Below are 15,728 nucleotides of genomic sequence, written 5' to 3'. Positions count from 1 at the left end.
CTTTGTTGAACGAAATCGTTGAAGTTCAATGGTGGTTCAGGTGTCATTGGATTCAGATTCTTTCCCAGTTTTCAACGATAATTATTACATACAGACACTATAATTTTATTAATGCATATATATTAGTACTAGCTGTCCGCGACTCCGTCCGCGCGCAGTTAAAAAAAACTAAATGGGGGGGGGGGGGGTTATGAAAAATAGATGTTGGCCGATTCCCAGACCTGCTGAATATGCTCACAAAATTTCATGAGAATCGGTCAAGCCGTTTCGGAGGAGTACGGCAACGAAAACTGTGACACGAGAATTTTATATATTAGATATATAGGAATAGTAACCTATTTATGTTTTAATTTTGGGATTATGTCCTCGATTCTATTTTGTAGAAAAACTGTAAGCTCTAGGAAAACTTACAGTTTTTCTAGTCAGCTGCTACGGTGAAAAAATTTGAGATTATCATAATAAATGTATATCACCTAGAGCTGCGTTTGCTAGAGGTTACAATTTTTCTCTGTCGCCACTATCAGCTCTGCATCTCGCACGCGACTCGCATTTGCATGCAAAGTGGTGGCGATGCCGTATTGAAATATATATGAGATTGCAGCACATAAGATATGAACAAAAATTAAGTTTAATGTTAAAACATCGTTTAGGACTCTTTTATAATGCTAAATTATTTCAACACCATGTATGTTCTTACATAAGTAAATATAAAAAACTTGAGAGGTGTCAAGGGACACCCGGATGGAACGAAGTTCCTTTCTATTAATTACTGAAGGAACCAATATTTATTCCATGAATAAAAAACTTAAGTCTTCACAAGAAGTACATTTTATTTCTATGAATTTTCGTTATATATTGTCACGTCGTTGCCATGGTGAAGTAGCGCTCATTCGTCGTTTACATACTTACTATAGCAAAAAGTGTCGTGACAACTTTTCGTAAGAATTTTTTCCGTCTAGCCCCCTTTCACAACGCGCGATAAGGAACTTCGTTCCAATAATTTTACAACATGATGTATATTGTTTTAATGATTTTCATTATTTCTGATCGTATAACTAACTAATTGCCTCTTCAATATTTGTTGCTAATAAATAATGTCATTAAAGTTAATAAGTAAATAAAACACAAAAAATTGCATTGTTTATCGGACGCTCTATTTGGAATACAAATTCATTTATAGTAGTGCTACGTGCATCCTGTCTGGTGCTACGAGCACGTAGCTGCGTAGCGTAATTTCGTTACTGTCTATTGATCTGTTTAAACTGAACCACCGCCTACTCATCTATATACAGTCTGCTTTTATCGGTAACTAGCTGTCGCCTGCGACTCCGTCTGTGGGGAATTAAAAAAACTTAATAAGTAGTTCTTCGTGTTCTTTCAGGCTATGTTCTACAACTGTGCTAAATTTCATAAAGATCTGTTGGACCGTTCCGGAGATACCTTTAAACAAATATCCATCCATCCATCAATCTAAACATTTGCATTTATAATATTAGTATGATATTAAATCAGATTCATTAATCTTTTTTATATTTAGTTAAGTGTTATGTTATCTGCATAGGCTATTTTCTTAAGGCTTTTATGAAACAATTTTATGAATAAAATGTAATAAAGTGACAAATTAGAGTTGTTGATATCAAAATACATTTTAAAGTTAAATAGGCTTAGAAAGATTTGTTCTGTGTAATTTCGTGAGTTATGGCTCGACAGGTACGAAAAATAACAGAGATTACTTTTTTTTAAAAATGGGGAGAAACAGAAAAGTATTTTTCGAAAGAATCTATTTAATGTAGAACATTTGTTCTGTAGCCGTCCTTTATCAGCGCCGCTCGATCGTTCCATTATTTCCCGGCCCCATGCATTTATTTCTAAGCACGGACCCTTCCTATTTCAGCTTCATCGTGCGAAAGGCTTTGTATATAAATAGGTATGTGTTAACTGGGTCATATGTATTATTTATTAGCTGCGTTGTGCGATTTAAAAGCTGTTACTTTGAATATCGCGTATCGTCAATGTGGAAAGTTATAAAATATTTTTTTCTGAATTCGTCTAAATAGCGAAGCGACCGCTCCCCATAGACATCCACAATTGCAGATGCATTTCCTACCTTTGACCGATAGAGGGGAAGAAAAAGGATATATCCCATGCGTCGTCTCCTCCGTTAAATCCACTCCCCATTCCCATCCTTTCCGTATAAGAAAAGGGTGGGAACGTGGACTAAAATTATGCCTCCTTTGTTCTATGTTTCTTGTACCTTTCCTGTAAAAAATATGATATGTGTATATGTTGTAGTAAATTTTCTAAATAAATTAATAATTTTCTAAAAAAAAATTATTTCGTAAATTTTAATGTTATGCTAATTGCCATGAGACCATTTAGTTTATGAACAAGCTATAGTTTAAAGATATAGGTTGTTTTATAAGGAAGAACTTTGAGGAGGTTAACCTCACAAAACAACCTAGTTCGAGTATCAGTGAAAATAGAAAACAAAGGCGATGTTTGGACGAGATGTTAAGTTATTTAACTTTTTCAATTTACGTCGGCGCTTTCCGAATTCATGAGATTACTTAAGAGTTCAACGCACTCGAGAAAGATGGATGTTTTTTGATGAAATGTAGGCTTATTTGAAATTCCATTTCGTGACATAATTTGAAATTTAAGCACGAATTACATCTAAAGTCAGACTGTTTCACAGTCAGAATGATAATGGAAACAAGAAAGAAAACTATCACGATAATGATTTAATTTCTCTATTCGAACTGAGGCTCCGTTTAAATTTTATAGTTAGGTACTTCAGGTGGTCCGATGCAAGTATATAAAGATTTATAAAGTAGATATTTCAACGATTTATCGACGTGTGTTCGCGGTGAAGTGCAGACTGAGATAATTTGAAGCAATATCGGGGAAGCGCGGCTCGATGTTTATTAAATTCCGAGCTGCGGCCGTCTGGAATCCCATCTATCCAATACTCGATACAGAATCAGTTCACTACGGCATAAAGCAACATATTTTACATTTAAAGCGTAACTTTAAATATCTTCACATTCATGATAAAGTTTATAGACACATTGTATATAAGTTGTGTGTGGTAACTTATGAATGGTTATATTTTAAAATTGTTTTACTATTTAATATGTATTGTTTATTCGATGGTTCGAGTCAAGTAAAGTTTGTTGAAATATGTTGTAAGAAGTAGTGCTAGGAATGTTAATGACCTTTTTCTCATAAGGCCATAAAATATGTATGAATGCTTAAAAGTCTCTAATGCCTTTTTCCAATTCTAGGTGAATATTTATGGGGTAGGTTGAGGAAATGCAAAGCGCCACTCGAAATTTCTGGCGTAAATCGTTTGAATTACGAAAAAAAATATCCTCGTAGGTCGTTAGTTTAATGTGATGTAATATCAGTGAATTTATCAGCAGGTTTATTGCGCGTAAGTTAATTAAATTCCAACGCTGCTGAGCTCGTCATCGTGTTTCCAAAGCGTAACGTAACATAGCGAGTAGCGAGTTTTATCCAGCCAGAAATTGTTCACGCGGCTCATCGGGCTGGATTGTTTATCGCTAGCTATGTACATACAGGTATAACTTTAAAATATATAAAACTGTAAATATGTGTAGCCAATATATGTACTACAAAGAGAGGAGGGAGGGAGAGAAAGGAGTCCATATATTATAAATATATTATTTGTTTCAATTATCTCTCCCACAATTAAAAATTAACATGTCTTATAATATAAGGGGTTAATTTTGTGGCTATAATAATTTATTAAGTGACTTAAAAATGGTTGAATCAATATAATCTATATATATAAAAGAAAGTCGTGTTAGTTACACTATTTATAACTCAAGTGGGCAGGTAGCATAGAACCAGGAAACGGACATAGGATAATTTTTACCCCGTTTTCTTTTTTTTTTATTCCGCGCGGACGGAGTCGCGGGTAAAAGCTAGTATGCTATAAAGTTCGTTTTTATATAAGACAGTTTAATTTGACTGTAACAGCAAATTAACAGAATAGAGTTGATAAGCACTAGCGAAATGTTAACATATATCATTTAAAGCTTACTTCTTGTATGTACTGTATTAATTTCTTTCACAAAACAAGTTCCAACTAATTAATTCGCAAGTTGAAGTAAAAAAGAATTAATTGGGTCGCCGACGTACGTTCCCTCACAAAGGACTCGCACCTCCTTGAAGAGGTCATTAGGTTCCCGAGGGTACTACATCTTCTCGTTTGCCAGTACTTGTACGTTACATTACGCAACTCATTTTCAGGCCTGAATAAAGAACAAGTTATAAAAATTATAATAAAATTATTAATGAAATGTGAAAAGATTTTTTTTAAGGTTATATAATACGAGCTGTCACCCGCGACACCGTCCGCGCGGAATTAAAAAAAAGTTAATAAGTAGCCTATGTATTCTTTCAGACTATGTTCTACATCTGAGCTAAATTTCATAAAGATCCGTTGAGCCGTTCCCGAGATACCTTCAAACAAACATTCATCCATCCATCCATCCATCCATCCATCATCCATCTAAACATTCGCATTTATAATATTTGTAAGAAGTATTAACACACAGGTTTTCAAGGAAAATCTTTCGACATACTGATTTAACTTTTTTTATTTTCTATAAAACGTTAAGCATAACATACGAATGTGTGTCCAAAGTCCTTATGATTTTCACAACAATGGTTACTTTCATGTAAATATTTCAGTTTATTAAAACAACTAACATGCAGTTTCAAAGCATTACCCTAAATATGATACGGTAAAATTACTGAAAAGCTTATGTAAGTTTGAAAGCGGTATTTTACAGGCATCAGCTGCGACACTCGAGGTGTTAGGGTAAGGTACAACTTTGGCGATTTATTAATGAGTTAATAATAGAAGGTACACGGACCCTACGGAATGGGGGAAATTATTAATTGCTTTAAAACCAAACTCATAGTTTGCGGCCTATGTATACATTTTATATACATGAAAACAAATGATGGTGTAAATATAATACTTATTCATATGAATAAAAATAATCTATATATATAAAAGAAAGTCGTGTTAGTTACACCATTTATAACTCAAGAACGGCTGAATCGATTTGACTGAAAATTGGTGGGCAGGTAGCTTAGAACCAGGAATAGGACATAGGATAATTTTTACCCCGTTTTCTTTTTTTTTTTTCTTATTCTGCGCGGACGGAGTCGCGGGAAAAAGCTAGTTTAATATATTTATATTGTAAAAGAGCGGCGTAGCTAATGAGAGTGGTATAATTTTATGATCATTTTATAAACATAAAGGGAATATAGAAATCAAACAGATCTGTTTTAATAAAGAACAAAACTGATGGAGAAAATCCGCGCTAATTTTAAGCTCTTTATAACATAATTATTTCTACACAATGTATGTCTTTTCAATATCTAATACAAAAACAATGTTATTGTTACCTTGTTGAGTAAAAATAGAATAAATAAAGCTTCTTCCTCTCAAGTAAGCCGCTTATCGTTTCAAGTATGTTCAAACACGGGGTAATGAAAAAGGCTGACAATATAATGTTATTATTTGTTCATAAAAAGACTTTCGATGAGCGAGTATGTCTTTTAATAATGTGAAACATGATACGTTTTTATTTTACGAGTCTGTTATATAAGATGTCAATTATAGGTAGCATTAATTTAAGGTAAATTCTTTTCACGTGTAATCTAATTATCTAGAAAACAATAATCGGCTTTACATTATAGTGTGTAATATTCTGAACTAGCTTTTACCCGCGACTCCGTCCGCGCGGAATAAAAAAAAATAGAAAACGGGGTAAAAATTATCCTATGTCCTTTTCCTGGTTGTAAGCTACCTGCCCACCAATTTTCAGTCAAATCGATTCAGCCGTTCTTGAGTTATAAATGGTGTAACTAACACAACTTTCTTTTATATATATAGATATAGATTTGAAGTTTAACGAAATAGACTTAATATGCATTAAGTATACTTTATTTTTTGTAATTTTTCATTTTCAATTTTGCATTTGTGTTTGAAAGCAATGATAATTGATTGGCGGCAAGCCAATCAGCCGTCTTCTTTCAAAGCTAATTATCCGCCTCTATCCGAACTAGAATGTTCTTCATCTTTAATTGCTTTGTAAAAATCTTTTACAGTATTCCATCTTTAACCACCAGTTGATATTAAGTTTAAATATTATGTTTGTAAGCTGATGTTACGTAATTTATTTTCCAGTTGATATTCTAAAAATGTTTCTTGAACATATCAATCATTCCGTTTGTGTTCACTACCGAAACAATAAGAAAGCTTTGTATGCTATGTTTTTTTATCTCGTAGAAGTTTAATTTACAGTCCCACATAACATTTTCAAGTATTTTAATTAAAATTTATTCCGACATGTCAGCTTCATTAAAGATGGAAATGAATGACATTGAAGTATTATATGAGGGCAGCTGCGTAGCTCTCGGAATTTTAATGAATTCTAAGGGGTGTTTTAAATTCCTATGAAAAAATTAGTCCGAGATTCTTCATTTTATATTTTTACTTTTCTTATCACCCACGTTATCTACGTGTCCAAGACATATAAATAAAAAAAAAATTGTTAGCAATTAGAATGAAGACGAATATTTTTGATCCGAGGGTCTATCACGAATATTTGCGTGCCAGTTGTGAGAACGTATTCGTAACGTCATCGAAAAAAATTGTATGACATTTTGTTGCCTTACTTAATAGGATCATTTCTATAGTAAGTTCTTCACCAGATATTAGTTGTAATTTACGCCCGGTAGGGGCGCTGCACAAATTCTAATACTTTGATGACGTGAAGAAAACCTTCTGACAAATATTCATGCTAGGCCACCTGAATTTTTTACTTTCACTTAATTTACTTAAAACTATTTTGGAATGGAAAATACTAATGGACTGATGAATTTGAAAAACTAATTATTCTTCAGCTCATTTTAATTCATAACTATGTTATTAAAATTATAATGTAAATTTTTTCATTTGTAAATATATAAAAGCTCTAAAAGTAGAACATTAATGAGAGCGATCATTAAAATATTTTTTTGTAATAAGCATTTTATTTTCCGTAATATACTCATTTACATTTTTAATTTTCTTTTGGTTGTCAACATATTTTTTACTGAAGTTGTGACATCATATAATTTTGTTATTATGAAATATAAAGTACTAAATACATTTTAATTAAATATAGGTATTTGCATAAATTACGATACGGTTCATTGAAAATTATCTTTCATCCCGCAGCATAGCTTGTGGGTAAAACTTTTGGAGGTTTGTTTATAAATTCAAGTTTGTTTTCTATAACAGTGGGCCTTTGTCAATATTTTCTAATTAATTTCGTTGTTTATGTTGGGCACCTAGGTTTGTTTATTTTATATATACACGTATATAATAACGAGGTGTATAAAACCAAATACAAAAATATAAAGTATCTTTTCCTTTTCCTTGATATCATTATTATATAATTAAGAAAAAGGTAAAGTACAAAATTCTAATGAAAATATAAAACCATCTTAAAATTACTAAGCAGCTTAACAATATTTCGTTTTGAGGTATGTCATTAATTAATTTGTAACAAAAAAAAAGTTATTAAACGCGAGCAGATGCTAATAAAAGGGAAAATATAAGATTTTTGTGTCAATACTCTTCACAGAATTTATCACGCGCTGTGAGGTCATTGCCCTTTAGGATGAGAAATTATTTATAGCCCGGGGCGGTGCCTTTGATGCTTACGTATTTCAGACGTGCGTAAGAAGCTATAAAATTTTACACGAGTATTACGTTACAAGGAAATTTTTGAGCATCTGGTTGCAGACTTTTTCATCACAGAAGAAAGAGTAATTAAAAGGAAAATATTTTTTTTTCCGAGACAAACTAATTTATAGATTTAAATAAATCGTATTAAAATACATTGCAACAAATTAAAGAAATATATATTCTTTACCATTTTGTAAATGAACGCAGGAAGACTTTTCTGTTACATTTCCCAAAAGGCTTCCTTTGATTTGAGCTTTGTATCACAAAGTTACAAGAGATCGGTATACTATTGTGTCGTAAATATATAGCTTTTTGTTATGTGACTAATAAAAGATCCATGTCTATGTTCTATAAAAAAAAAAACAATTTTGTATGTGTATCTTGTTTGTACGTAATCTATGTTGATTTTCTGTTAGTAGTAGATTAAAAGGTGAGTTTTAATTGACTTTATTAGTCTGAATTATTCTACTTCAGTATAGTTCATTGCCCCTTTATGTACCGTCGATAATTCAACCTGCATAACGATAAAAAATAAAAGCCTACTTTCTTTCTAATGATGCAGCCGCCTTCGTCGTTTTATTATAGCCCATAGTATAAAAGAGAAGTTGAAATAATTATATTTTTTAATTTTCAAACTTATTTTTGGTACATTTAAGATTACATTTTTAATTTTTTTGTTTCCTTTGCAATTTCTTTTGATTATTTTTTGTTGTTTTATGGTTGCTTTCCGTTAAAATGGCTTTATAATTTCTAAGCAAGTTTTGAAAATTATTAAATACATATTTCTTATATATAATAAGTATGTAATACATACATATACATATAATATGTTTCTTCCTTGTAGCCGAGTATACATTTTTTTATTGACATTACAAAAACAGTGGTCAAAAGTAAATAAAAAATATAAGCGTTCAAATTTTGGTTCATTACACTTGCTTCTTCTTAACATTTTCAAAACTTTGCCAATAATTTTTTTTTTTTTTCAAAATACGTTCTAAAATTATTTTTATATTTACGTATTTTTTACATTAGACGATTAAAATCGTTCACACTTGTTATAGATTTACAAAGATGGAATCTACAATGGATAACATTCTATTAAATATTCTGTAGCTGAAAAATGTTAGAGTCGACGAAATGGAAAATCCGTGTCGCATATTTTCAAAGGATCCTTTGATATATTATTCAGACGGATCGTAAAAAGTTATGGATCTTCTCATGTGTAATGGATACTGAAAATTAACTTACTAATAATAACTTTTTAATATTGTTTTGTTAATTGTAACATCCATTAGGCGTTATAAGATCGTACTTAATTTTTGAAGTGCCAATAGGTTAATTGCTTAAATTAAAAAAAAGCACAAGGTCAACGACCTGTATCCGTCATTTGACATTTGTGGAATGAAACAGAGTTTGTTTAATTGTTATTGAATGGATTTGATATAAAATTAATTAAAACTACACAAATTCATTTCTAACCCATGCTTAAGTTTGTATGTTAACCGATAGTTTGAAAGTATCTTTTTATAACTCAAGATCGGTTGAACTGATTTAGCTGAAAATTTATGGGGAGGTAACTTTTTTATCTTGTGGGCAATTTTTTTTTATTCCGCGTGGACGGAGTCGCGGGTAAAAGCTAGTTATTAATAATTTTAGATATTATGTAAGTCTACGTAAATAATTCAATGTACCAAGTAAGATATGTTATAAAAACATTTTAAAATGAGTTACGATCTAAACCAGGTTCATTATACATGCAAGAGAGTTCGGATGAGGGAGGCATTCTATCTAACGCAGTTCAGGTTCGGTCGTGCTCGAGCGAAGCGATAACACCCTGTACCACAACGACTTTGTTAATATTACCGGAGATTATACATACAGATACCATATAATATAGACTCTATACAGGGTGTAGTGTTAGTCTTTTGAGTGATATCAAATTATTGACGAAGAGCTACGATAACAGTGTATCAACAATATAGTGTATCAATAAAGCCGTTAGTTTTCGCTGCTATCATTGTTAGAAGGTTATGGATGTCTATCTTTAATGGACATAGATGTAATAAGATTATGCTAAGGTATATAATGAACTTAACTGGCGTGAGTATACACGCTAATGACTGGCGCGGCATCTATGGTAATGGAGGTAATTTGGCGTGTTTTGCCGAGCGCAGGCAATAACGCCTGTCGCTACAATCATTGTCGGCGATAACGCATGCGGAGCTCATACGGCTGCGGGGAGGGGAATGGAAAATGCTTTACGTTACGAAACATAATTATATTATGATAATGTAACGTAAATTGTTTGAATTATTTTTTGATGAAAACATGATTATGAAGAAAGCTTTACGCTTTACTAATTGCTTATACTCTACTCCACTCTTAGTAGCGTCAAAGTATTATTTTTCATATTGCGTTATTTTTATTTTCAAAATTATTTGTTACAAATATGCTGCAAACATTTTTGTGGTAATATAATATCTCCTGTCGAAAATATGAAGCGCTTTATTGAACCAAACTTCATTTCCTTTGCTTCCGACCATGTTACAAAATACTCGTCTCTATTTTTATTTATTTCTCTTTTTGCAAAACACAACTACGTTTACAATCGTACAATATATTTATTAAACATATAGAGAATTCTAACCTTTACTATCTTACTAATATTATAAATGCGAATCGGTGAAATTTTGCACTAGCATAGATGTAAAACATAGTCTAGAAGAACACATAAGCTACTTTGTTTTGTCTTTACATATTTACTTCATAATTCTGCAACGATTCAAGGCATCTTACTTAAATTCACCAAAACAACAGAACATAGTCTCAAATAACACATGGTGTACTATTCATCTTATTTGTTTTTTTATTTCCACGCCGACAAAGTCGCGGTGATTTTTTTTTATATTATTATGAACGCGTCTAAGAGTCGTAATACGTATTATATATTGAAGTGAAAAATAGAGAAGTTTTTCATTTCGATTTGAAAGTAAGAAAATCTCTATATTCTATCATCCTACCTCCCTATCATACCTATCTTATCCAATAATTCCTTGTTAGAAAATTACACAGTCTTATAATTTTATAAAAAATAGTTTAGTAGTTTCGGAGTTTATTTCAGGTTAATTATGAATAAGAATATTTAACGCCATGTAATATGAAATAATAAGAATAAATTTTCCAATAGCATCGAAAGAAAGGCGCAGTGCAATTGACAGGGAACAAACAGTCGTACTGATCCCGATATGAAAGAAAATATCTGCGTTTGACAAATTTTAATATCGCTCCAGTTAATCTCCCTTATTCCATGCTATTGGCATTCGTAGGAACGAACGAACGGACATATTTTTCCAGGTACAATTTTAAAATATTTAATAGTTTATATAATTTAGTTTTGCTAAAGTTAGGTTAAATATTTGATAGTAGACGTTTAAAATTATCCGAAATAATAAACATAATATTTCATGTTTCGGGAAGCAAAACTCTTAACATATAATTTAAAGGTATATTTTAATCACAGAGTAATTAAAGCCTGTATTTTGATATAAAAATCACAACAAATTAACTTCGTCAAGATTTCCATATTTTAAACGAGGGTGGGTACATTTAATATTTCTTCTAAATAAAAAAATACAAAGTAAACAGTGTTTCGTTTACAAAAGACCTCGTAATATTCCCCCCGGCGACATTATTATTCCGAGAGTCGTACGTCTCGTTGAGATGAGAATTTACGCATGAGATTATCTTCATCAATTTGTACAGTATTGAAAAAATGAAAATCTTTATTATTGCACACTAAGTTTACAATATTGAAGATAAAATATTTGCATAAAGTAACAGCCAAGCTAAGATATGAGATAGAGCAAAGCAGCTGTTTGTGAACATATTAATATACTAGTAGTAATATAGTGTACAAAGCGACTGCAAAACTGTAAGTAATAACAGTCGATTTTGTTCATATTGTATTGTATTATATATTATAATTTTCGATCATTCGGTGCAAATGAAAGACATCATAAACGAACGCAATTTTAGTGTCTAACAAAGCGTGAAATTCAAAATCACACTTGGGTTCCGTTGAAATATAAAGGCTTTTTAAAACAAGTTAGATTTATTTACTTTTAAAATGAGTGGCCAAGTTTTACTAAATATTTTTTAAATGTAAAGAAATAAGAAAGTTTTTGAAATACCGTAAAAATTCATTATTCTTAATATTCGAGAAGTACTATATCAACTTAACAAGACTTATCTGGAAGTCGTAGGATTTATTCGGAGTTTTTTTGTCTTTAATAACTTACCAACTCTGTACAAAAAAATCTTACATAACATGTTTATGTCTTGTTTAATTAAATTATTAAGATAACGTTAACTTTGTTAACGTGATTATTGTATGCCTGAGTTTGGAAGTTGGAGGGAGCGACGAGCGACACGTAATCGCATTACAGTCAAACTGAGAATGAATAATGTATGCCATACGAGTTCGCAACACCCTTCTTGAGTTGTACAAAATTACTTAACTTTGGTTTCTATATAATGCATAAAATTTAACTGTTTATTTTTCGACTATGGGACATGAACCAAAGATTACAGTATTCTGTTTTACTGTTTGAAGCTTTGTTAGATTGATAAAAATTTAAGCATTTTTTTCGCTAAAAAATATTAATATTATTTTATAGGTACCTAGTTCCGCTGATTAAAAAAACACGAAGTTTATTTTTTAAAGATACTTGAGCAGCAATAATATACGTACAAAATAATCACTGGAAGTAGGAGAGGGTCACAACAAAGGTTGCCATGGCGTCCACTTGTGTACGCTAATGGAGGCAATTTGCTCGTGTTTTGCCAAGCGAAAGCGATTAGTCTAGTTACAGCGCTATACGAGATAAAGCTGAGGCAAAACATATTTTTATGTAACACTAAAAAATGAGGCGATAACATCAGTTTTTCACTTTGTGATCTAAGTTATATTAGTAGCTAATAGATGAAAGTACCGAGTTAATTTTAGTTCTTAGCTTTGAAGCTTTAAGAATGCTATTAAATGAAACGTGTTTTACAATTTTTGTGTAACTAACACATGACTTATATACATATAAATTAAACCGGATATTGTGCTCTTCGATAACAAAGTCGTATTGAACAGAATAAATATTTGCACGATTCACGATCGTACATTGGATTGGCTTCCGTCCAAAGGTCGAAGGGTACACTTACATGTCGATATGAAATTTCGTTTTATTTTTTTGAACAGCACGTTTATTCGTTTACATAACATTGTACATAAAACAGAAACTATATATTGACTACAACATTTTAAACTCTAATCTGTTTTATATCAAAAACATATTGATTGATTCTAACAGAAAGTTATACATATGCATTATTAGAAAGACCAAATAAATCATAGAATAGTAGTCATAAAATGAATATAACGTACTTGCTTGGTTTAAAAACTCCGAAAACATATTTTATTTCCCGTGCTATTACTACAAATTTGTACTGATCTACGGCGATTGTAGCTTTAAGCTCTACGCTTCTGCTACGTCACCTCTACGAGGCTACGCACCATTAACTTTTGTGTACTGAGGCAGCTTTTTTTCAAAGTAAATACGTTTCACGACAGATTCACAGCGTTGGTTGTGACAGTATGATGAAATTGCTCTCTATTCTATTTACATAATGAGAATATTTTTAAAAGGGACTGAAAAGCCGGTGATAAAAGAAATAAAGTTTGTTTATTTGCAATAAAGTGCTGCTAATAAGATTACTTAATATACTCTTTGTTACTAAGGTAAGTCAGCCGCTGCTAAGAATTATCTTGTTGTAAGAGGATGTTTTTCTTTTTAATTGACACAAATCTAAAGTAGTAATTTAAATTCTTACTTGTACCAGTATCCAGCAGGCCTTGAGGATCGGTGGCCTCGTCCGCGCCCGCAGCCGCCAGCAGCAGCGGCAGCGCCCACCACAGCGGAAACATGTTTCTGAAGTAAAATATTTATTATATTTAAGCTGTATGTCGTCTTATCATATCTTTATTACCTTTATTCACTACTTTTTCTAGCTGTTAAAGTCAGACAAAATATCAACGAGTATTAAACGCTATTTATGGAGTAGGACGTTCTAAAAACCTTTATAGATTAATTTAGTACCATTCTAAGGAAATGTATAAGGAGTTCCTGTAACCAACGAGCATGTACATATGCTATATCACATAAAAGAAACTGGATAGATGTGATAAATTCGCGCGGAAATTCGTAATCCGCTATGGTTTATGATTGTAACTGTTGTAAGTGTATAAGCAAAAAATATTACTCATTTTGCTTCATTTGCGGGACAACAGCGTTTAGAGGTCGCCTGACCTAAACACGAGCTTAATATTCCTGACCAAAGAACCGTAGCGAATCTAATTATGTAACATTTTCCAACTCATGGGCTAAAGAATTTGTTACAAATGAACGGTGACAAATTGTGAACAAAATTCGTTTATATTAATATTGAATTTGGAAAAGTGGAATAGAAATAAATATTTAAAGGAATGACGTTTCTCAACGCTTAATAAATGTCACTCGCAAAAAAATTACATGGTAGAACTGTCTGATAAAATAAAATATGGTGGATTCATTCCGTAATTAAGAAACAAAGAAAAAATATAAACCAACGAGCACTAAAAAAAACGATGCACAACATAATAATAATTATGGTATGACTGTCACATGCCAGAAACTATTCCTATGATTTTAATTACAATAAAATATTTCTTTCTGTCTGTTGGAAACAGTCAATAAACTTGTATAAAACATACTTAACATCCATTTCAGTTTCATCATCATTTCATTTTGAAAACAGAACACAATAATTTTAATCAAGTGTTTCGGCAGTGGTAATTTCACGGTAACTTCTCTTTTATTTCAAGGTGTACGGAGATAAAACATTCATTTGTTTCACCGCCAGAGGGCGGGAAAAGTAAGTCGCGGATTAAGGTCAACTCATATTGTCACAAAGGTGAAGTGACTGACGTAAGATCAACCTAGAGTTATTTATTCTCTAGTCATTCTTATATTAAAACTGCATAAAGGTATAAAATCTTTGCTGTAAGTAACAAAGCAAGCTACATGATTCACTACAATTTCCTACTCATTTTTAGTAATCCTAAAATTTTGTTATTTTATCAATATTTTGTAATTGAATATTTAGTATTAATTTGAAAAACATTAAAATTAAAAATTAAGTATATATAATATATTAAATATAAATTTATCTGGAATAAAAAAAATAGTAACTTATTGCCTAGTTTTTACCATTCATTTTATATATCACACTGCAACACAATACTTTCATTGTTGTGAATTAATTTCCAGACACTCTGGGAGCGCTTTCATTTCCATTCGCAAGTTTCCTGCAAAGTTTTAACATCGCGTTCTGGAAACGAACGCAGCCTGCATTGTTATCGCTCCAACTGACATTAGCTAAGGGAGCCAACAAAGCATCCTTTTGTATATAAGAAATATATGTAACTTCGCTTGCGAATTAGTTACATAGATAGATATTAAGATGTTTTACATAATACTTGATGTACATGATGTTAGGCATATAAACGAAGAAGTAATGATAATGAATTTGGATAACAAGAGTTTCTAATGAGTCCATAATATTGTTTTATTCTATATAGTAAGGACAGAAATTATAAATACTGTCTTTAAACATAAGGGATTCTATTTAATTAAGGTGTGTTACAATGTTATCAAGACACAATATTAATCGATACGACTAAAATAAACTCTTTATAGAAAAGGAAGCGACATGTTTTCAACAAAAATCTCGAGACTCTTACAAACGTATTCGGGATAAAGACGTCCCTTTGTGAGGCGCGAGTTGACCTCGCTTTGTACGTGGTATTTAGAGAGGCCATCCTTTGCTTTCACCCTGCGGCGACACAATGAATGTTTTATTTCTG

The 15,728-nt window shown here is 31.6% G+C and overlaps 1 protein-coding gene across 1 annotated transcript in view; it reads right to left on the bottom strand.

Annotated features, from left to right (window-relative positions):
- The window catches only part of LOC106718024 (thrombospondin type-1 domain-containing protein 7A-like), a 66,574-nt gene that overhangs the window by 17,387 nt on the left and 33,459 nt on the right, over positions 1–15,728 (bottom strand). Inside the window, exon 2 of the mRNA XM_045679657.1 lies at positions 13,658–13,755. Within this exon, the coding sequence (XP_045535613.1) occupies positions 13,658–13,751 (94 nt within the window). The 5' untranslated portion in view covers positions 13,752–13,755. The remainder of the gene's footprint in view (positions 1–13,657; positions 13,756–15,728) is intronic.

This window comes from Papilio machaon, chromosome 10 (assembly GCF_912999745.1).
Source record: "Papilio machaon chromosome 10, ilPapMach1.1, whole genome shotgun sequence".
Lineage (NCBI taxonomy): Eukaryota > Metazoa > Arthropoda > Insecta > Lepidoptera > Papilionidae > Papilio > Papilio machaon.
This window is presented reverse-complemented; position numbering and strand designations above follow the sequence as displayed.